The sequence below is a fragment of the Gavia stellata genome, chromosome 12, assembly GCF_030936135.1.
Source record: "Gavia stellata isolate bGavSte3 chromosome 12, bGavSte3.hap2, whole genome shotgun sequence".
Taxonomy (NCBI): domain Eukaryota; kingdom Metazoa; phylum Chordata; class Aves; order Gaviiformes; family Gaviidae; genus Gavia; species Gavia stellata.
This window is the reverse complement of record NC_082605.1, coordinates 6,308,448-6,331,540: the sequence shown is the minus strand read 5'-3', so window position 1 is coordinate 6,331,540 and position 23,093 is coordinate 6,308,448. Positions and strand designations below refer to the sequence as shown.

Here is a 23,093-nt window from a genome sequence, read left to right as displayed (position 1 = left end):
AAATGCAAGCGTTCCATTACTGGCAGAAACAAAATTTTGTTCATCAAGAGGAAAGTGCTTTTAAGGCTGAAGGGGAATTTGCTAAGTGGCCACTGAGAATTCTTGTAAGGCTTTTCCATATTACTCCACTACAGACAGGGGAGTTCCTGAGGATGTATTGTTCAGCATGATCAGAGGTGGATTGTATGGCTATGACAATACAGCAATGATTAAACAATTACTTTTGTGAACAGTTTGTTACGACTTCTCTCTAAGGATAACTGCTAAGTGGATAAACATACATCTCCCTCTATTCTATGAAATCCTCAGGACTTTTATCCATCTAGTGTAAATTGTATTTGACAGCAGCTTTCTCAGTGCAGAACAGTCAAGCTGGTGGCTTAGTTTTGGTTGATACGTTTCAGTATAGTCCCATTAAAAAATGGTCCCTTTTCAGTTGTTTGAAAAGCAAATAAGAAAAGACAACAGGACTGAATGCTACGTGTGTATGGATCAGAGGCATCTTTCTGTTGCGACATCAGTGGAATAGTCTACTTATTCATCACTTCTTGATGAAATACATTGCAAAGAAGAAGGAATAAAATATATCAGCTGTGTTAAATGCACATTTTACTCTCATGTTAGCATATTGGCATTGTCATTTATCTTTGGTTTTGAAACAGTAAAATTTAAAGTGAGATAAAAGCCGATAGAATTTAACATACTTTTAAGGAGACTAATTTATGCTTATCATTCTTGCAGAACAAAGAATATGTATGTCGGGGCCACGACTACGAGAGGCTGGAGGCCTTCCAGCAAAGGATGCTGAGCGAGTTCCCACAAGCCATTGCAATGCAGCATCCAAACCACCCAGATGACTCTATATTGCAGTGTGATGCCCAGTGTATCCTTCCGAGAGAGGGCAAGCTGTGATTAGAACTGTGGTAGAGCACAAAGGAGGAAGGTATTGAAAGGGTCATCAACTTGGATTACCTCAGTTCCTAAGTGTCTTAGGTAGAGTTGGATATGGACAAAACCATACACCTGTCTACACTGTATTAACTGTTTCATTGCACTATGTATTGTTGGGGAGACCTGTCGCTTTTTTTTCAGGAAATAATGCGGGTCATATTCAGTGTGTAAAGGAAATAGCTGTGCTTGGCCACATCTGCTTGGTCACATCCGTGTTTTAACCTTTACCAACAGCATTGTCATAATGCACATTTTGTGACATTAAAAGTATTCCCAATATCTTCTCTTGGAGAACATTTTGTTGAGAACAGATATTCATCCCAAAGTGCTATTTTCCATTGTGTTTATTTTTCACATCAGTATTGCTGGTTTTTTGCAGTCTCCGTTTCTTTTAAACGGCTGAACTCTTTTATACCTAAGGCTTTGAATCTCATTCTTCTCATTGGTAATCCGTACTGCGATTTGATGCAACCAATACAATGCTATATACATTTAAGGACTGAACCACATAACATTTAATGGGTCTGCAGAGACATCTGCAGATTTCAGTCATGAGAACACCACTGTTTGGCTTGCGTGACAGCAGCAAAGATATGGTGCAGGACTTTAACCATAAGGACATTGTCAGCAAGTGAAATCCCCTGAAATTGGTTGGTGTTTCCCACTTTTCCTTCATAACAAATGCTTTTCATTTTTATTTGCTATATTAACACTGATACTTTCATAGACAGAGGAGGTGTTTGTATGTCTGTTTTGGTTGGTTTGTTTATGCTTGCAGAGATCTTGTCTGTAACACTGAGGTTAAACCAGTTGAATTAAACTGGACAGTAAATTGATGAAATTAAGACAACTTTGGTTTGTAGACAAAGCTGAAGTATCTAAGGTGAAATTTATCAAAGGGAAATATTAGATATTTAGGTACCTAAATACACCAAGATCTACTAAGGTGCCTGCACAAATGAGGCACCTAGCTCTAATTAAAACTAATAGGAACTGGATATTTTGCCTGCTGTAGATATTTTGGATGTCTTACTACATACTCTGCATCTTCAGGTATCTTTGTCTTTGGTTAATCTGGCTGTGAGGTACTATAACTCTGTAGACTCTCCTAGTAGTTCTAGTCTAGCAGTCTGTTGTTTCACTTCCAAAAGAAGAGTTTTGGAAAACAAAGAGGAGCGTGACTTTCTGAATTCACCATCCTCTTTCTTTCCACAGCAGAGGTAGCTTTCATGTTTGATGTCCTGTGGCTTTCTTTGACTACATGATTTACAGATTTACAGATCTATGCAGTGACTCCCATCCCAGACAATATAGATGTGCTGCAAATGGACCGTGTCCCTGATCGCATAAAGAGCTTTTACCGAGTCAACAACATCCGGAAATTCCGCTATGACAGGCCTTTCCACAAAGGCCCAAAGGACAAGGAGAATGAATTTAAGGTAGAAGTAGCAAATAAGCAGCGTTTATCTCTTCAAGGCAAATACTGTCGTCTTATTTTATGCTGATACAGCCTTTCAAGTAATCCTGATTTGATGGCCAAAGATACTATAGTAACTCAATTAACAAGTAGCTGTTGAGTCTGGTGGTTACACACCTGACCTGATTAAAGCATTGCCCAGTTTAAAGGTGAGTTATTTTAGTGCCAGGAGAAATGCATTTTGAAGCAAGGATGGTTTTTTTTGTTTCGCTGGAATTTTTTTTTTACTGCCATATACGTCCTCAATGTCTTCTTGGTTCCCATGACAGAATTGGTGGTCAACCTTTAAAAATTAATAAAATGTTGAATGTGTTGCTTTAGAGCATACTGAATTCTGGTTTTGTTGTTCAAGTGACTTTCAGCATGACATTCTGCAAAGTAAGTTAATGCTCAGGAGGTAATATATTCTTTTCTGAACTGTACCCCCTTAACACCTGTAATAAGTGTACAGATTATGTGATTGTGATTCACTGCATGCCTCACATCCTCAATTACTCTTTGCAGAGCTTGTGGATTGAACGTACCACTCTGACCTTGACGCACAGTTTGCCTGGGATCTCTCGATGGTTTGAAGTGGAGAGAAGAGAACTGGTAACATTCATAGTTCCTGTAATTGGGGTTTGAAATGATGAGTTACTGAGGACATGGGATAGGCAACTTAAAACTCCTTTTGCTGAAATCTTGCAGTTTGAAATGATGAAGTTTGCCAATGATTAAGTAGGTCCTTTTTCCACCACTTAGTCTGAATAATTGCTGAATGTAACCAGGGGAATTACGTGAGGGAACATGACAGTATAATGGAGACAGTGCCAAAAAGATGGAATAATTGCATTGTTGCTATGTCTTCAGTATACAGAAAAGAAGTTATCGCAAGTCAGTGATCTGAAATAATAGCATTGCCAACAGTAAAGTTTGTTAATGTAGCTAATTCTCTACAAAGCAGTAAAAACTGAACAATCCTAGAGTATCAGTTCATTACAAGGAAGATAATAAATCTCAGTGAAGTGTCTGTGAAATTGAAGTATATTTTATTGCCTTTGAGGTTGAAGTAAGTCCTTTGGAAAATGCCATTCAAGTGGTTGAGAACAAAAACCAGGAGCTGAGAACACTGATAAGCCAGTACCAGCATAAACAAATGCATGGTAACATCAATCTTCTCAGCATGTGTCTGAATGGAGTGATTGATGCAGCTGTTAATGGGGGAATTGCACGATACCAGGAGGTAAGCCAGGCTCTGCTTCTGAATTTAGTAGCATCTTTTTTCAATTTTATTTCCATTTCTGTTTCAAAGAGAGTATGACTTAATGAGCAGAATTTTTCATGCACATTATCTAAATACAAGGTTAAAACCCCTACTTGGTTATTCTGCATCAGTGCTGGCATAGCCACACATCAACAGGAGGATCCAAAGGTGGAGCTGGGATATTGCATTGATGGAGGTACAGTTGACAGTGGGTTTTCTCAAGAATGAAACTTGGCTTACCTGAAAATCCTGACTTGGCAGGTAAAAGAGGGCAGCAGATTTTTTTTTTTTTTTATACTGCTTACATTATAAATCCATTTTGCAATAGAGGCAGTGCGACTCCTGGTAATTGAGACTGATTGGGCCTGTAATCAGGAAAAGCTGCTAATTCGTGCTACTCAACCATCATCTTTGCTAGCCTCATTTCAGACTCACTGTAACCCTAAAATGATTGTATATGCATTATGTTATCTGGCATAATCTTTGGCACGCTGTTACTTAAACTCTGCATGGCACAAGGTAAGCCTAGGGTGAAATACTGAAAAATGTCAGCAGCAGTCCGGGGGTGTGGGACATGTCTTCCCTACAGAACCGTGAAGAGAACATTCTTCATGCTTTATATTAGTTACCACTTTACCCACTAATTCCTTTAACTTTAGGCAGTTATGTGAAGGAAACTTAGTGGTATTGCCTGTCACTGTCACCTGGGAAAACTTGGTCAGATTGACAATTCAACAGAATCATCTAGGTTGCTAAAACCGTACTGTAGCTTTACCTGGATCCCAGAGTGCTAAAAGCAATAAAATTGAGCTGCTGCTGCTGCTAGCTTAATATATTTAGTTTTCCTAAGATTTCTGGACCTTTTCCTCTCATCCTTTGACACCAAGTCATGATGAAATATCTTCCAGTAAGCAAAAGACTTCTTTTTTTTTCTACAGGCCTTTTTTGATAAAGATTATATCACAAAGCACCCTGGAGATGCAGAGAAGATCACACAGCTCAAGGAACTCATGCAGGAACAGGTACTGTTTTTCAGATGCAAAAGAACGTTGCTACAGTGTCTGGATTCATCAGCAGTCAGTCTAAAGATATCAGATCCAACTGATTCATTCAGAAGCAAAGAATTTTGGTGTAGGAGATCTAAAATACATTTAAACAAAAAAGAGAGGGGAGATGGCCAAGGAGTTTATGAACAAGCCATTCACCTTATGGGACGTGAGGTGAAGCTCAGCTAAAAGTACATTAATTTTGTTGTCTCTATTTATTATCCAATAGACATCTTGCCATGTTTCAAGCCTGCTGTTCATTTTTAGCATTTTGAATTATGCCTTCCCAGTAAATTTCAAAGATAATCAGAGTCAGGACAGGTCAGGTCAGGCTTGAGATTAAACTGGCAGAGCTACATAGGAAAACTTAATGCCTATTTATATTATCTGCAGTTTTATTTTTCATTAGTGTCTCCATGAAACATCTTGGTAGATAAAGCTAGCTGAATGCTTTGATGGGAGTGAAATCAGAAAATCGCATCCCTCTTAACTGATAGTTTGGCAAGATATACCCCATTAAACAATGTGTCCAAGTCTGAATGGAGCTACTAGGCCTCTTTCTTCAACAAATCACTTAACTGCACTTCAGATTTCCCATCTGTAAAATAAAGATAACGCTTATCTTCCTCCAATCCTCAAGAGAATGTTTGAAGATTAATTAATTTTTGTTTTACAGACTTTGGATCATGTGGGGAATTATATACATCTTAAGCCAGCTATCATTACTATTTTCTTTCATCTGAGAGCTTATATAATCCCATTCAATCATGAATATTATATGTTTGACCTTTGAGAAAGTGATCTTTAAAAATAAATAATGAGCAACAGCAAGAGTGACTATGCATGCCACACTGTCACTGTTCAGCTCAATTATCAGAAACTCCTTTTAGAAATCTCTGTTGGCAACTTTGGCCCCTTCTCTCACACTGGATGGAAGGAATTTTCTTTGTCACAATGAATTAGCTGTGTGAGGACATAATGCTGTTCACTCCAGAGAGAGAATCAATCTGGTAATTTTTTACAGTTATCTCTTAACAAAAGTAATCCGACATGACATAAATGTACTTGTCTCACACTTGAAGTACTTGCTGAAGTAATATGAACCTGCCAGGTCTCCTAGGCTTGCTTAATTATCAGCAGTCTTGTAAATGAACAGTGCCATATTTTACAGTACTTTCTTGCACATTGACAGAACTGCAGGACAGGCTTCTATTCTGTCTCTCAGACACAATTTATTTGGTTTTATGATGTTATGTTTTCTTTTTACAGGTACATGTCTTAGGAGTGGGTCTGGCAGTCCATGAGAAATTTGTACACCCAGAAATGCGTCCCCTGCATAAGAAACTGATAGACCAGTTTCAGATGATGCGATCCAGTCTGTACCATGTAAGTTGATAGTAATTTTTCCCATTTTGAACCATTCAGAGTTATTATTCAACTTCTATCAGTTGCAGTAAGGTTCACAGAAGACCTGGGCTGATACAGCTTTGATTGAACCTACTGGATTGCCAAATTATCAAAAGAATTCTTGATTTTTGTGCAAGAAGGAAGTCCTAGTAAGTCCGTTAACTTAGCCTTTATTTTAAACTAGAATTTTTAAAATTTGTGTGTTCTTTGTTGTATCACACAACAATTGTAAAGCTTAATTGTCAGTTACTGTCTTGCATTGCAGAAAATGATGTAAAACAAAGGAAGAAAGATTAACAGAAAGGGTTAGATGTTAAGCTCTTTGAAAGAACTGCCATAATTTGGAGTAGCATGACATGGATTAGGCCCTCCAAAAGTGTTTTTTTATAGGCAGCAACAGAAATTCCTATTGGTGACTTTAGGCATCCAGCTCTAGTGATCAGGACACACGCTATTATGGGTCTATAGTTCCTATACAGTCAATGGAACTGCCTCCAGAGCATGGTTCACACCACCTGTTACATGCCAGAAGTACAAATATCATCCTCTAGGAATGATACCTTTCCTTCCATGTGTGCTCTGCTGTACATTAGTATTCCGTGACAACTATACTTGAGACATCTTTGCCAGGTGGGTCTCACAAATTTGCGGTCCTTTCTCCTCTTCCTGGTATAGTGAAATCTTTATGGATACTTAGACACTATCTTGAACATTATCACAACCAAACTAAAGGATATCTTTTTATAATGTAAAAGAATTACTTGAAATATGTGTTAGCACTTACTTTGCAACTGAAGTATGTATTTTCTAAGGTAGCTTCTAACTTGAAGGCTTTTTCCTCCATTCTTAGGAGTGAACACTATGCAAGGATGGCCAGAAATGATAAAATATTGCCTTTTCTCTTTCAAAGCAGATGAGATCCGTACAGGTCACAGTTGCTAGTTTGAGTTCACTACCTTTCTTGAGAGTTTGGACAAGATCTGTATTTTTGAGTCCACATTTATTTTTTGAAAAATGTATGTGGCTGTAATTTGGGCCACGCTATGCCTCTATTTTCCTCCCAAATTCCTGAAATAGTGGCTAGAGTCATTGGAAATAAACAAGAAAATAGGGCTGTAAAGCATCCTGGCCTGTATCAGAAACAGTGTGGCCAGCAGGTCTAGGGAAGTGATGGTGCCCCTGTACTCGGCGCTGGTGAGGCCACACCTCGAATGCTGTGTTCAGTTTTGGGCCCCTCACTACAAGAAGGACATTGAGGTGCTGGAGCGTGTGCAGAGAAGGGCAATGGAGCTGGTGAGGGGTCTGGAGCACAAGTCTGATGAGGAGCGGCTGAGGGAACTGGGGTTGTTTGGTCTGGAGAAGAGGAGGCTGAGGGGAGACCTTCTCGCTCTCTACAACTGCCTGAAAGGGGGTTGTAGAGAGGTGGGTGTTGGTCCCTTCTCCCAAGTGACAAGTGATAGGACAAGAGGAAATGGCCTCAAGTTGTGCCAGGGGAGCTTTAGATTGGATATTAGGAACAAGTTCTTCACCGAAAGGGTTGTCAGACACTGGAAGAGGCTGCCCAGGGAGGTGGTGGAGTCACCATCCGTGGAGGTATTTAAAAGACATGTGGACAAGGCGCTTAGGGACATGGTTTAGCGATGGACTTAGCAGGGTTAGGTTGACAGTTGGACTTGATGATCTTACAGGTCTTTCCCAACCTTAATGATTCTGTGATTCTGTGAAAGCACAGAAGCTCTTTATCCTGTGGAAATGCAGAATAACTGTAGAGAACATGGAAACAGATCAAGAGTTTCCTGAGAAGAAAACTTTTAATTTTCCGTGACCAACTTAGCTAAATTACGTTTCCTTTGCAGGAGTTACCTGGTTTGGATAAGCTGAGTCCAGCCTGTTCTGGCACTAGTACACCACGCAGCAATGTGCTGGTTTCACATGGACCTATGAGCCCAGAGAGCATAAAGCTGGTGCATCGACACAGGTACCCTGTTTTTTTTCTACTGAAATATCTAGGATCTCCGCATTAAGATTCAATGATCTAAGAAGCGGTTAACAGTACTGCAGGAGAGGAGGAGGATGAGTTTTGGCAGAAGTGCCTTTCGTCTTCATTCAGTGCTAATTATTGAAGTTTGATTGAGGATTGGAATCAAAAAGTAGAGAAACCCATTTTGCAGCAAATGCTAAACATCTCCAGGTGTTACTCCATCACTTCACTTACTGTAGAGGCAGAAACACACATCTGCCACTCAGATCTCCAGATTCAATCCGACTTTGGAGGTTCCAACTTCTCCTACTTGTTATGCAAACGGCAAATAAATGGATCCTTAGCTACCATAAAAGGAAAATTTATTGCTTGTTTTAGAACCCCACTCAGTTATGTACCCATTTTTAAGGATCAAAAAATGTTCCCATCATTGTTTTTTATATGTCCTATCAAATCAGAACCCAAATGTAAGAAAGGCTGCCACGGTGTTTTGATCAGAATACCAAAAAATGGCTCAGCCTTCACAGAAACATCTGAAAATGCGGATGGTTATTCAAACTGAATAGCCATCTATAAAAACTGAGATAACGACTGAGGATAAAAATTGGGATTTTTTAGGGCAAAAGCGTGGTTTTGTATCCAGCCAAAATTGCTTATTTGAAAAAGTACCAGTATGAAAAACTGGCCAGTATATATATTTGCCAGTATATATATATATATGCCAGTATGAAAAACAGTGACAGGAATGTCACTGAAGTTATGAAATTTTAATTGTTCTTCCATGTTTATTTCTCTTGGTGGGTCCACATAGCTTAGCTGTGTTTAAAGCCTGGCATGAAAAGCTGTGGAAACTTGGTCTCGAGTACATGAACCCAGGATGGTGAAATTCTTTTTACTGTTAAAATTGAGTAGCTCTTATACTACTTCAGTGGCTTGGCAGTTGACAATTGGTGTCTGGGTGATAAAAATTTTTTCCTCAGAATTCCTCACTTTGTAAAGCCTTTTTTAGTTCTCAGGGCAAACTAGGGAGATTCTATAGTGTGCAAAATATGTATTTGTGTATGTGATTCAGAGTGACAAAGCAAAAACTAGTTTCATGAGCAAGATCAGGGTGCAGCCTGCACACCAGCTGGGCTGTATTAACTTACTGTCAGCTACAAAGTTGTCTTCAACTGTAATGCTGAGGCCACACAGATGCAATTATTTTGACCTGTGTGTCTTGTGCTTGGCTTCCTTGGGAATGTTTTTTTGTCAGCTGCTCCCACTCATCATACTTGAGCATTAAAAATGAGAGTGGTTTCAGAATGGTCTGTTGTAGACAAAACAAACATACACCCAGCCTCATGACATGTTAACCTGGCTTTGGATTCTGAAATTCTACATCCTACATACTATGTTGTCTTACATGTAGCCTTATTGTCACTTCTTTCATATTTCCGCTCACTTATGGATTTGTTTAAGCTTATTCACATGATTTTTTCAAAGGTGTTTGACATGTAGAGGTAACGTTACTAAAGCAGTAGGTCACTGCAGGTACTTACTAGCTTGGAAGAAAATCAGGCTTCACAAATTAAAACACAGGTTCAAAAAATAATGATGCCCTTGTTCTGTCTCTGTTTTTATTCCAGCCCACTGAACTTGCTTGGTTCAGTCCGACACTCATCATCCTCTCTGTCATCCCACACCTCCAGCGAAACAGGAAACCTGGTTATCCTAACAGACAGTTCTGTGGGGGAGACTGCTGAGGATATGTACCACATGCAGGTACAGCTCCAGCACAGCCAGGAGCGGTTGTCAGAAAGAGCACTGAACATGCTCTGGAGGGTTATGCTTAGGAGCAGTATGCTTTACCTATGCACGCGCTTCATCTGTCCTGTGATATTTTTCTCAAAGAACTGAATAGGTAGAATCTAACATTGCTCAAGACAGATGACAGAGTAATTCAGCTAGGTTGGCTTTGGGAAGAAATCTTCTGTATTTGTGCAGTGAAAGTTGCTACTGTGATCCAAGATCACACTGTTGCTTTCAGAAAGTGAGATTTTAGTCGGCATGTTATTTATATGACCTGTTGAACATATGCAGTTAGTATTGCTTTTGGTTTTGGGGAGGGTGAAATGAGTCCCACAGTCCTGAGTGCAGATTTATAGTGCCTGCACTGAAGCTGTTTCCTAGACAGAGGCTGCACTGGGTGATCTGAGACAGGTAAAGATCTAACGCACTGATCCGCTCAGTTCTCTCTTGATGATTTCTCTGCCTCCTGCAGCTTGTTTACCCTAACTCCAGGTACCAAGGCTCAGTCACCAACGTCTCTGTTTTATCCTCGTCCCAGGCTAGCCCTTCCACCTCAAGCCTGAGCTCTACTCACTCGGCACCGTCCCAGATGATTAACTCTGCCCCTTCTAGTGCTCGAGGTAAGAATGGATGGACCCAAATGAAGGGTTAACTGGACCTGCAGCATCCCCTAAACCTGGCAACGTTGTTGACTTACTGGTGAAAAAGCACCTCCACTGAAATACACCACTGTTTGTCTTTTGGAGCTGTAAATGCCTCTTCAAAAATTATTTCTTAAAAAATGTTTTTCATTCTCCAGAAATGGATTTAGTAATTTTTTTCCAGCAGTATTTGGAATGTATCTCTAATACATGCTGGTTTCAGGCAGTTGAATTTCATAATGATTTCCATTGTTCTGCCACAAAATTGTGGCAGGCAATGTAGAGGAAAACAAGAATAGTCTTTGGTACAGTACTTAAAAGAGAGAGATCATGAAGACGAAGGCAAAAAAATCATTTTACCATTTAATAAAATTATGGCACAAAAAAGAACTTGAGGCAGTTTAGCAGAGATGTATGTATACAAAAGCATATGTACACAATGAATGTTGAAAGATATGAATTTTAAGTACTGGAGTTAAAGAAGGGCTTCCCTGCTGGGGAATTGTTGAAGAAAGGAAAAATGTAAGAACAGACTCTAGGGGTACTCATATTACCTTTGCTGTTACAGTAGCTGGTCTTGATATTGCTAATCTTTTCTTCCCAAGCCTCAGAGCTGAAGCAAAACCACTCCGTGCAATCTCCTGACTTTGGTAACTTCTATTCAAGTTTGGGTTTTTTTCCTCTCATTTTGGATTCTCAGTTGCAGGTTCACAAATTTCTACACCTCTTTTCCCTGGGGTCTGAAGAAGGTGTCCAGGATATAGTCAGAGATAAGAGGCTAATATTTAAATCTTACCCCTTTTTCCCATACAGGGGAACTGTATGTCTCCTTCCGGACAGAGAATACAGTGAAGGGCCCTTTCTCTTGGGGGGCAGCTTGGGGCTTTTTTGCTCAATCTTGCAGTAAAATCTGAATTGACTGGCTGTTGTTATGACACAGATGCATCAAAGTGATTTAATTGAAGGATCGGATGGAGTAGGAAGGTGAGAAGTGGACCTTTTCAAATAAAGGCAAATAGCTTCACTAATTACCAAGAGCTGGAAGGCAAATAATGACAATTCAAATAGTAAAGTAACCAGATGAAACTGGCGTAACAGGAAAGGGAAGATGGAACTGAGTGCAGGGCTATTGTGTCAGGCAGATGTCCTTAAATGGATGTGCCTCAGCTGGCACGTGAGGCCTGAATCTTTTGGGGCATCTGGGGGGTTTTGGTGCTCATGGTGTTTCAGGCTATTTTCCACCTTAAAAGTCCAGTGCTCACAGTGACAGGCTGTGCCAGTCTTCCAGAGCTTGATGACTTCACAGCATCACCAACTTCCCTCTTTACTGTATTCTTTGCTGTTGCTTAGAAACCGAAGTAAGTGATGAATGCTACAACGGGTATGGTGCTGATGGATGAGCCAACAGCACCTCCCAGAGATGAGAACTGGACAGTGTAAATGGCCACGAATGAGGAAACAATAAGTAATGATTCTGAAAAATAATTCAATATAGGTATCTTTTTTATTCTTCACTCTTACTAACATGTTTTGATAGCCTATGATACAACATTTCTTCTCTGCTAGTTTTGTTCACTTTTAAGTTAGGGGAGCACAGCATTCAGACACTACCCACTGATTATGGGATTTCACTTCTAGTAAAGTCCCATATGCTCTCTGTGTTTCTCAGTGTGCAAGTCACTATTCTGGTTATTGTGACATTGGAATTGCCGTCTGGAATGGAGTTGTTCGTAACAAGAAAAAGCCCTTACACTTAAGTTCCACTGTGGTAATACAGCTTTGTTTTTCTCCTTGGTGATTTTTCCTTTTGTTTTGTTTTTGAATTGGGTGAATTTGATGCTTGTGAAAATGACAGACCAGTCTCACTGGCTGGAGCAAGGTACTTCACAAACATTACATGTGCAGCTCTGCCAATGCACCTCTATCCTTTTTTTTTTTCCTTTTTTTTGGTATTTATTTATATTCTTTTTAATTTAGTGCTGGTGAAAGGTGCTGGATTGACAACACTGGAGGCTGAAGCCCTCTATTTATCCACAGAACAGATACAGCATGGGCGGCAGCCGTGCAAGCTTCCCCACGCTGCCCCCACCAATGTGCCTCATCTCTGTCCTGGAGGGACCACCTCTAGAGGTGAGAGGATAGTTCAGTCACCATGACCCATCCAATCCTTGGCCTTTCTGCTGAGACTGCCAACAAAGCTACGATAGCCACGATGCTACAGTTAACCGCTTTTCAGATGGAAAGTATACGAAGGCCAACAATTCATTTCGGACAGGTCGCCTAAATTTATCAACTTAGCATCTTTGTCACCTGTGGCTTTAACCTGAGCACAGTTATCTCGGATTTCAAGGTTTTTGTCAGATGTTTAAATGCTTCTCTCATTGATTCAAACGTTAATGTAGAGGTGAAAAACCACTATCCCGTTATCCAGATACTTATACCACCTTCTCTGTTTAACTGCAGAGTCCTTTCTGGAGCTCAGCTACTAGCACTGTTCTGAGGAGACGGGTATCTTTATAATACAGATTAGTTCCATTAATGACCAAAGGAAGCCATGGCCATTTGTCTTAAGAATCCAGCAGGAATTTAAATCTTATTTCCAATTCTCCACTTCCAAAATAGGACCTTTTCATTGATGTTTAAAACAGCAACACAAGTAAATTATTTGGCTTGTCCAAAGAAAATAATAAAGTCATTAATCCAACATTTTGTTTAAAAGGTAGTATCAAGACAGTAGATTGATCATATCACTGAACAGCAGATTAAAGCAACAAGCCTTACACTAGTTGCAATATACACAAGTTAGAGTAAAAGTCTTAAATGGAATTGTCATCAGAATTTTCTAATTCCGTTGCTAATGATAAAGACATCACTAGTTACTCTATTTTTCAGATTAACAAGTAAGTATCTTTCAGTTTTCACTTGGCTTGACCCTTGCATAGCTTCTTCCCTATCAAGAAAGCAACACTGGTGTTGTATGGAGGATCAATTAAGAAATTTAGTTTGTTTTGGCTTCATTTGAGGTGACTCATGAGGCACTGCTTTAACCTTACTGCAGTTAAAACATTATATAAGCCAATGTTCATTAAGCGAAATTGTCACGCAAAAAGGCCTGGAAAGAGCTAGGAGTGGGTTAAGTTTTTCAGTAATTTCATTTAAAATACGTTTGGGATTCCCCCGATGCACTCTAATAGCAACTCCCACTTGACACTTGATGACTCGCCTCTTAAGGCATCCCCCCCTTTTTAAGGTGTAGAAAATGAGTCCCGGTGTCTTATTCAGCACTTTGCAAGAACCCATATACTTACATTAAAAACGTCCTTCTTAAAGCAAAAAAGTTATGATTTGGTGCAGAAGCAAACTGTTTTCATAACAGTAATGAAAATGATGAATCAGGAGAAAAGATTCATTGAGTTTGGAATTTAACTGTATTCATTTTCAGTTTCATTCCTTAGAACTAATACTTGTCACAAGTGGATTAGTATTTTCATAATTAAAACCTCTGGCTTCACTATAGGTTTTCCCTTCTCATTAACAGTACATACAGTGCTGCACACATCAAGTGTACCAAGCTACAAGCTAAAAGGAATAAGCCCAGATACATGCTGCAGCTTTTTATATGGCCATAGGCTACTCTGGAAGCTTTTAAAAGCTTTTTTTTACTTTGTGTTTTAAGTTTTGCTAGTCCCTGAAAGGAGTCATGGTGATTGTGCTCTCTACCTGTCCAAAGAAGCAGGCCTGATTATTAATAAAAGCTTAAGTTATAGCTGCTCCTCTTGTGGCCCACAATTCAGAGGTTATCAGTACTTAATTTTGTTCACAGACCAGATACTTGGCATAATCTGTTACAATCTTCACAGCTATAGTTATTTACAAATTTAGGGTACCAAACAGCAGAGCTGTTCTGTAAACTAGACTCTGCCACCATATTTAGCACATGTGGGATTTTTCAGGTCATACAGCGCAAGGTCTGTGGAAACTATAATCCCATATAAACTGATGGCACATAGAGGTGGTTTGCATCTTGGATATAAAAGAACAAGGATGACAAGATAAATAAAAGGGAAAAGTTTACAGTGTAGGTTGTGCTGTGATGTAGTTCTGGGCACACCTAAAAGTTCAGCATCCTTACATTTGTCATGCAAAAACAGGACTACCTGTGATGTGTGAGTAAAAGAGACTCAGCATAAAGCGTTAACACTGTGTTTTCCAAGCTGATGTTGTATATAAGAGCAAATAATGTTGTCTAATTATGTTTCTGTTTTATGTCTGGGGAGAAAATGAGTTCGGAACTAGAATGCAGATACTCCGCGGCTGTTTACGTTGGGGTTGGGGTGTAGATTAATCTGGGATCTGCCACCCCTCATGGAATTGTTGCAATTGTAGGACCTTATCCTGCATTCTGCTGGACACATTGTTCCTTCCACTGTGTGCTGAATATCAGTCCCAAAAACTGCATGTTTGCTTTTGCTGGGGTAAAAGCTGCATTAACCAGCACTAATGCCTTTGCTCATATGTTGGGAGTGCTGTTCAGGTAATGTGTGTGGTTGTGGAAAGTTTGCAAAAGGGGGCATGTATTCCCCAAAAGCCGGCATGGCTCTGTAATGCGCTGTGTGCTGCCATCTGTTAAGTGCGTGTTTGTGACCCAATGAAATAATCAATGCAAATTACAGCTCACTCCAGCAGCTTCAGAACATCAATTCCTGCCTAATATTGTGCATCCCAAGGGATGCATGTATTGGTAGTATCAGACTTTAGGAAGTCACTAATGGGAATCATTCTTCTGGCAAATCCATTGTCAGCTGTTGCATATCAGAAGGCATATTGTTACTTTGCACTCATCTTGAAGGATGTAGTCCCAGATAATTCCATGTGCCAGGAAGCTGGTTACATGAAATACCCCAGTATCTTAAATGACAACTATACAGATAAGTAATAGTTAAGTCAAGCATATTCCTACTATGTAACTCCAACCATTGGTAAACATCCTGTTGTCATAAAATGGCTCAGTATACCAACATGCTCAGTAGTAATCGTGCATTACCCAGCGGCATTATAAGCAAAGTGCCACCCACATTTATAGAACATTCTGTTTATTATTGGGTTTTGGCTTGCTTTAACAAAGAGGAAGCTAACCAAGGTATCGCCAACTAAATGGCAACACCTCAGACTATCTCTATCGGAAGTGAGGAATGAAGTAGCTTCCTGCTTTAACTGTCTATCTCAAGCTTTTATCCCTTTCTTCCACGTTCAGTCCTAAAATGCACAATTTTATGGCATTTCTATAACTCTACAATACTTTATGGGGCGAGGGAGCGCTACGCACTGTACACCACAGCTGATTCCACACAGATGCCCACTTCTTTATTTGTTTACGAGGAAGCACTTTGCAACATACAACTAGGGATGCATACATCTTATACACCTTACATGGTATGTCCTTAATTGTACATAACAAAGCAGTTCTTACTTCATCCTCGTGCTATGCACCTCACCAACAGTTAGCTGCCTAGTGGGCTCAGCACCATGTTTTCTTGAGTCCTGTAAGATCATCCGTCTGAACAAACTGCAAAGGAGGACTAGATCACTGGGCATGCAGAGACATGGCTGTTGTTTGTCACGTGTACGTGATTATTCTCACTTGTTTACAGGCTCTCCCTCTCTACCAGATAAGTACCGCCACTCTCGGGAGATGATGATGTTGCTGCCAACCCATCGGGACCGACCTAGCAGTGCCATGTATCCCGCAGCTATCATGGAAAACGGACAGGTAGCAGATCTAATTTCTTTGCTGTCAGTTCAACCACCTGAAACTGTGACTTTATTTTTACTATTTTTGACCACTTTAAAGCTTCCCTTTTTATTTTTGGAAAGCACAACAACTTAGGATCATTTTCAGAGGCAACACAGAACTTTTCATATTAATCACCCCCTAAAGCCACTTTGGTAGTCAAGTGATACAAATTGTAATGACTGTTAAAATTGCAGATACACGCTGTGAAAATGGACTCTTCTTACTTCCCAACTTTATCCTATAAGCCCATGTCCACTGCATGTAGTCATACCATTTTATTTATTCATTTTTCTAGAACCATGGCCATCGTGCAGTCTAGCCTCAAAGTTAATTCTAAATAGCTTTATGGCTATTTCCAGAGGTATCAAAAACCACAAGAGGCTGAAATAATATACTGATACAGGGTCTCCAAACAATCTGTGCCTATATCTACTACTTTCTCTGAATAAATTGAAAAATTCAGGGTGTGCCTACATGTAAGCATTTTAATCTGGCTGGGGCATGCACTTTTGAAGGGAATCTCCTGATCACGCCCACTTATCACACTTCAGTTCACCTCAGAGAACTGTCTCAAACTCAGTTCTTTCAAATGAAACCAAAGCAAAAGGTAGGCTCCAGAAGGGCACATGCTGCATTCGAGCTGGTAATGGGCGCAAGACCAGGCTAGAGCCAGTCTGAAATAACTCCTCCAGAGAACACAAGCAGCATGAATTGTGGGTCCTCAGCACTCTTATGCTCTAGAGATCCACTAGTATTGCACTGCAGTACTCGCTAGCATAGACACAGCCTAAGGTTCCCGTGACTTTTTTAGTTAAAGAACTTTCTCTGCTTAAAAAAGCAAACAGAAAGCCCCAGGGTTCTGCACCAGCTGTTTTGTAACTCTGTAACTAACTACTTTTTTTTTTTTTTTTTTTTACTTTTCTGTGCTGATGACTTCTCCCTTAGCCTCCGAATTTCCAGCGCGCCTTGATCCAGCAAATGATTGGACCGTGCAAACCTTGCAGTGATCCCAACCTGTCTGTGGCTGAGAAAGGTACTCTTTTTCCTAGTTAGCATGCATGCTTTCTAAATATTAATACCCTGGTCATGCTACAGCAAGTAACGAATGGGCTTCTACATTTCCTGGCAAAGTGCATTCTCTCACATTTTTTTTTAATTAACAGTTTGGCCTTCTGCCAACCTATACTCATTTCAGATCATTCACAGAAGGGTGGAGTTGCACAAACCTCTTTATTTCAGAAAGCTCTCCGAGTTTAGCATTTTGTTATTGAAACAAATCCTATAGCCTTTGTCAAGCAAAACTTCCAAAGCAGCAAATGAGAAGTTATCTGAAGGAAGGCGCAGGATCTGGACTGTATTTTTAAATAACGAGATATACTGATTTCTTGTAATCCCTCTGTGAGGTAGCTTTATATTTATTTAAGTTTATCATTAGGAATGTATGCTTTTTTTAACTCACTGCTTTGAAAAAAATAGGCAGAGCCCCTGCAGAAAAAAAACATGAAAGAAGAGGAGGAGTTTGTTTGGTGTAACAGAAAAGGAGGAGCTTGCAAAAGGGGTGCCATGGACAAAGCGATGGGCTCAAAAAAATGATCTGAAAGGCAGCATTCTGAAAAAGCAGAAGAGGGCAAAATTCATGAGTCACAATCTGAGGCATGGAGACTGCCTAAGCAAGCAACAGTCATGTGTATGGCTGGGAAAAATTGTATCTTAAAAGATTTTTAAGGCCAGGAAAGACCATCGCAATTCTCTAGTCTGACCTACATAATGCACTCCATTAGATTTTATCAGTATTTTTGTTGCAGTAGCTGTGCCTGAACTAAATTGTATCTTTTTGAAAAAAAAATCCAAATTTTATTTTAGAATTTCTAATAAATCAGAATACACTACTTCGCTCTGTAAGGTTGTCACATTGTTGGTCCAGGTTGAAGCCAAAAGCCAACATAGTTCTGAATAAATGGCAAAATGATGACTTGATGACAGTAACAAATGATGACAACAGAAAGTTAAGACTAGGGGGTGAGGGATTAAGAGCTCCATCTTAGCCGTGTTAGTTTGAACATACGGCAGAGGTGGCAAGATCTTTATACTGGACAGGAGAAAGATCTGGAAAAAGCAGGTAGATAAATATTTATTACCTGTCTGGGAAAAATACTTTAATTTGTATTTGTGGGTGATATTATGCAAGAGTGTAGTATACAGCACAGAGAGAAGGGGATCAAAGACAGAATCCCTTCCGGAGGCCCAAAGGAGCCATGAAAGACACAGATGATGTTCAGTAATTGCTCTTAGGGGATGGTCTGAGGGAATCCTAGCTCTTTGGCCAGGTTGGTAGCATAAATGCAGTTCCAGGCATTTTTTGCAGCCCTTGAATCCTCATCATTCTTTGTAAGTCAGGATGCCATCTGCCTTGATTTTTGTTAACAGTCATGCCCCGTGAACTTGCCTACCCCCTTCCTTGCCATGTCAGAAGCTCTGCTCAGTAATTCTCATTGACAGCAGTGTGACATCAGTCGCCCAGAGCAGAATGGCTCAAATACAGCTTCTCTCCTAATTAAACTTGGCCACCAAGCCACTAAACACTGTTACGGAGAGAGAGAGATGGGCTAGGACAAAGCACTAGGAGCTCCCTGGGTAGGTTCCTTCCTGAAGCATTTTGGATAAAATGCTGGTTTTAACAGGCAGCAGCCACTCCCCAAAATCATCTGACCTTAGTATGATTTCCAGCACTCCTAAATACTCAGAAGGCCATGAATGAGGGAACACTGAGAAAGTATAAATGGATTATGCACTGGGGTACCATGTTCTCCTCTTCACATTCTTCTACTGCATCTCAGTGCTTGAAAAAATAAAAACAAGCACAACAATCATTTTCCAGGCCAAGCAAATCAGGTTTTGTTCTGTCCTTTTCACCTGATGCTGGTGTATGGCAGGAGAGACTAGCATGGCTGGCATTGTTATGCATCTTGTCCCTCTGTTTTAGTCTTTTGACACCAATTGCAGTACTGCAAATTAGAGCACCCTGGCACATGTACCGGGCTGCTCAGAAAATTCATCTGAAGCCACACTGCCTGTGCTGAGATGTATCCCTTGGTCTGAAGTTGTTCTCTGCCAAGATTCTTCATATCTTCTTTGTATGCCTTTCTCAGTTTGAGGGTGTCTCTTTAAAAACAATGTTTACCTTTGTATTTTATGGATTTTGTTCCATCTTATGAAGCTGTCACTTTGTGATCCTTTTTACTTAAGGGAATTTTAGGTCTTGGGGAGCCTGTGTTCATGCTAACTCATGAACTAAGGAAAATGAAAAAAAAAAAAAAAAACAAAACCACAAAGAAACCTTTCAAAGTCATTTTAGAAAAGAAATGCACCAAAAATGGCTGCAGGCATTTTAATTAAGGAGAAATCCTCTTCAGATGTCAAACTCCATGTTTATTTCTCCAGGCTTCCATGGAAAAAGCTATTTTTATCTCTTTTTTTCTTTGGTAGGCTCACTGAGTTACTTTGTTTTCCTTTTTTTTTTTCCCCTTTTCTTTGCTAATCTGATGAAATTGCTTATTTGTTTTTAAATAAACATACACTTATTGCATGTCTATCTTCTCAGAATGAATCAAGTCTTGCAGTGTGTTTGGAAGAAAGGAAGGCGCATTTTAATACTGTTTAAGGTTGACAGAATTCTCAAGATCTTGAAAAGTGTTCGTGTTAGAAATAAAAGCTGCTTCTTTCTACGAAAAACCAAATTCATTAAGATCATACTCAATATCTGCTATATGAGGAAAGCCTTCCTCTCTCTGTACTTCCTGATTAACTAAGACTTGTTCTCTTCAGGTAACTTTATAATACAAGGAGTCCAAACCACTTCTTTAAATATTTTGTCATCAAAATTTTTTATCAGTTCTGTAGCTTAGTAAATTGAGGCTTCAAAGTTGTGATTTCTTTTGTAACAGATTGAGGTATAATTTCCCTCATGTCCTTCATTCAGTCTTCACTTAGCCACTGCAGTGCAGCAACAGGCCTTCCTCTGTTTCATGAGGGTTCTGCCACAAGTTCCCTTCTGCTCTGTCATCATTTACTGCCAAGCAGAACAGCTCACAACTGAGCTCTAGCTGCCATTCCATCAGTGAGATTTCATTTTTACTTACTCACTGGTTTGCAAAAAAAAAACCCAACCTAGTAGAGTTCTACTACTCTTCAAATTTGCTGGAAGTGAGCCATGGGCATCATGGAAGGGAGATGGCCAGACTAACACTACGATCACCTAACTCCTGCTTCCTTAACAAAGCAACTTGTAAACTTAACACACTGTAGACTAGACGATATCTTTGTACGCTTTCAATCCTACCATTCACCAAGTCCCTAGAATCTGTCTCTTTACTGCTGAAGGGCACACTGGAAAGTCAGTCCTTCTGGCCCCCCAAACTCCCAGTTATGTTACCCAAGTTAAATCTGTTTCAATCCTTCAGCTGTGCCAGCAGCGCCCAGTAGCTGGAGCCTAGACAGCGGAACCAGAGAGGCCCTGCCATTCCTGTCTGCCCACGTTGGGAGCATCTTGGCCCCACCAGTACCTCCCCGAAGCCTGCCCCATGGTAAGGAAATGCCCAGCAGGCGTGCTGCATAATGCCTGCAGTCATGCACAGATAAGCTGACCTTAGCCTTTTTTCCCCCCCCCCTATAAAAACAATCAGAAACAAAAACCCAAAAGTCTTTCCTGGTCTACTAGCTTAGCACTGAACAAAGTTTTAAATTTTTTTTTCCTAAAAATCTTCAATTTTTTTTTACAGTCCTTACAGTAATATGGACTCGTGTGTATTTTGGGACTAGAATTAGATGTATGAGTGGTGAAGCTTGGCCTGGCTTATTGCCAATGACCATCTTCAGCAGTAATTTAAGGTTACAAAGTTATTAAATGAAACTTCAAATGTTTACGAGCCTGTTGCCTTGCCATGAGATCCTTGATAACAGGGGTGGGTGGAAATCTATTGCTGCACTTAACTTCTTGTTAGTATTTTGTGATGTGACAGATGCACTCCATGGTATCTATCAGAAAGGAAGCCCTAGGTTGGAGTGGAATTATCAGCATTTGGAGCTGTTACCTGGCACTGCAGTCTCTAAAACCCCAGCCTTTTTGCTGCAGTGAGGCAGCGCAAGTCTGTGTTTCTGATCCTTGTCTCATTCCAGGACACTACTCACTGCACTTTGATGCCTTCCATCACCAGCTCAGTGATGCTCCTCCGGCACTGCCTGCACGAACGTTGCGCAAGGTAAAAAGGAATCGGCAGGAGATCAGAGAGGGACGTAGAAAGAAAATAATAGGCTCCTGAAGGAAGCCCCTTCCTCCACTCCTACCAAGCAGCTTTTGAATACAGAAACACTGTTTTTAACATGCTAGTAGCTTACACATGACAAAATCCACTGAAAGTTCATAACCTATTCCAGAGTTGAATTCTATAGAAAAAAACCTACACGTGTTGCAGATCCTTCCACTTTCCTTCTTTGCATCATATGCCGTAATTTCAGGCACCCTGATTACCACCTCAACTACTGTTTCTTTAACAACTCTGGTGGTGTTAAGTGCAGTTGTCTGCCCACAAGAAGTACTTCCATATAAGTCAGGGGAGTGCACATATAAACCAATAATCATTGACATTTTGAACACAAATGGAACTGCACCCTCGTTAACATCCCTGTCAAAAGCTGAAACGTGGAACAACACACAAGTTGCAGTGTTGCCTTCTTTGTCAATTTTAACCTGGTTTTGCTTTCCTCCCAACAGTCCCCTCTTCATCCTATCCCTGCATCACCCACCAGTCCGCAGTCTGGTCTAGATGGAAGTAACTCCACTTTATCCGGCAGTGCCAGCAGTGGTGTCTCTTCCTTGAGCGAGAGTAATTTTGGACACTCTTCTGAACCACCTCCTCGCACGGACACCATGGATTCTGTCCCCAGCCAGGCCTGGAACACTGATGAAGATCTAGAGACACCCTACCTCCCTGTCAGGTACAGTCTCTCTGAGCCTGATGTCCTAGAGTCACTCAAATCCCAGCCATGCCGAAGCCACTCTGCTCCATCTGGAGTCATTCCTCAGGACACCATGGACCCTCCTGCTCTACCCCCCAAACCTTACCACTCTCGGCTGCCAAACATGGAGAACGAGGAGGGGATGATAATTGAAGATGATGACAAACACCGCCCATTGCATCGTAAAGTGTCCCAACCAGTGAGTGGAGGAAAGGAAGAGCAGGCCAGGGTAGCATGGGAGCATGGCATCAGTGAGCAGTAGGGACAACTCCTGGTAAGCAGCTTGCATCGTCATTCCAAGTCTGACTACAAAGGAGAGAGAGAAGGACTCGGAGAACAGCAAACCGATTTTCTACTGCCGCGAGGTTATGTCTGGAGCCCACAAACACAATTGGGCCAGCATGGGAGGTTGCTGCTTTCCTTTTTAATTTCTTTTTACACCTTTCCGTTATGTTTTTTAACTTTCTGTGCAGTGGACAGTTTATTCCTTCTGCAGTTTCTTAACCACATCAAATGGCACAGAAGCCATAGAGACTTGCAGAAGCTGAAAAATACAATTTTAAGCAGAGGGGGGGGGGAAAAGGGGGGAACGTGGCAAGTTGATTTTGAAACTGCTCTCCTCCCCATTCTGAGACGCACACGAGTAGAAGCAGTTGCACTAGGGACATATTTCTTTGCTGTACAGAAGTGAAAGCTCATTGCTGAAATCAGGGATTCTATGAACTGTCAGGCTGGAAGGTGCATGAG

General features: G+C 40.6%; 1 protein-coding gene across 1 annotated transcript in view; it reads left to right on the top strand.

The window, feature by feature from the left end:
• Nucleotides 1–22,608, top strand: part of DOCK3 (dedicator of cytokinesis 3) — a 196,191-nt gene extending 173,583 nt beyond the window's left edge. The window contains exons 40-54 of the mRNA XM_059823157.1: nucleotides 742–883; nucleotides 2,224–2,390; nucleotides 2,933–3,019; nucleotides 3,471–3,650; nucleotides 4,610–4,693; nucleotides 5,987–6,103; nucleotides 7,981–8,102; nucleotides 9,734–9,869; nucleotides 10,435–10,516; nucleotides 12,515–12,667; nucleotides 16,207–16,307; nucleotides 17,277–17,364; nucleotides 20,792–20,914; nucleotides 21,507–21,589; nucleotides 22,102–22,608. Coding sequence (XP_059679140.1) covers nucleotides 742–883; nucleotides 2,224–2,390; nucleotides 2,933–3,019; nucleotides 3,471–3,650; nucleotides 4,610–4,693; nucleotides 5,987–6,103; nucleotides 7,981–8,102; nucleotides 9,734–9,869; nucleotides 10,435–10,516; nucleotides 12,515–12,667; nucleotides 16,207–16,307; nucleotides 17,277–17,364; nucleotides 20,792–20,914; nucleotides 21,507–21,589; nucleotides 22,102–22,608 — 2,172 coding nt within the window. The remainder of the gene's footprint in view (nucleotides 1–741; nucleotides 884–2,223; nucleotides 2,391–2,932; nucleotides 3,020–3,470; nucleotides 3,651–4,609; nucleotides 4,694–5,986; nucleotides 6,104–7,980; nucleotides 8,103–9,733; nucleotides 9,870–10,434; nucleotides 10,517–12,514; nucleotides 12,668–16,206; nucleotides 16,308–17,276; nucleotides 17,365–20,791; nucleotides 20,915–21,506; nucleotides 21,590–22,101) is intronic.
• Nucleotides 22,609–23,093: the final 485 nt, after the last annotated feature.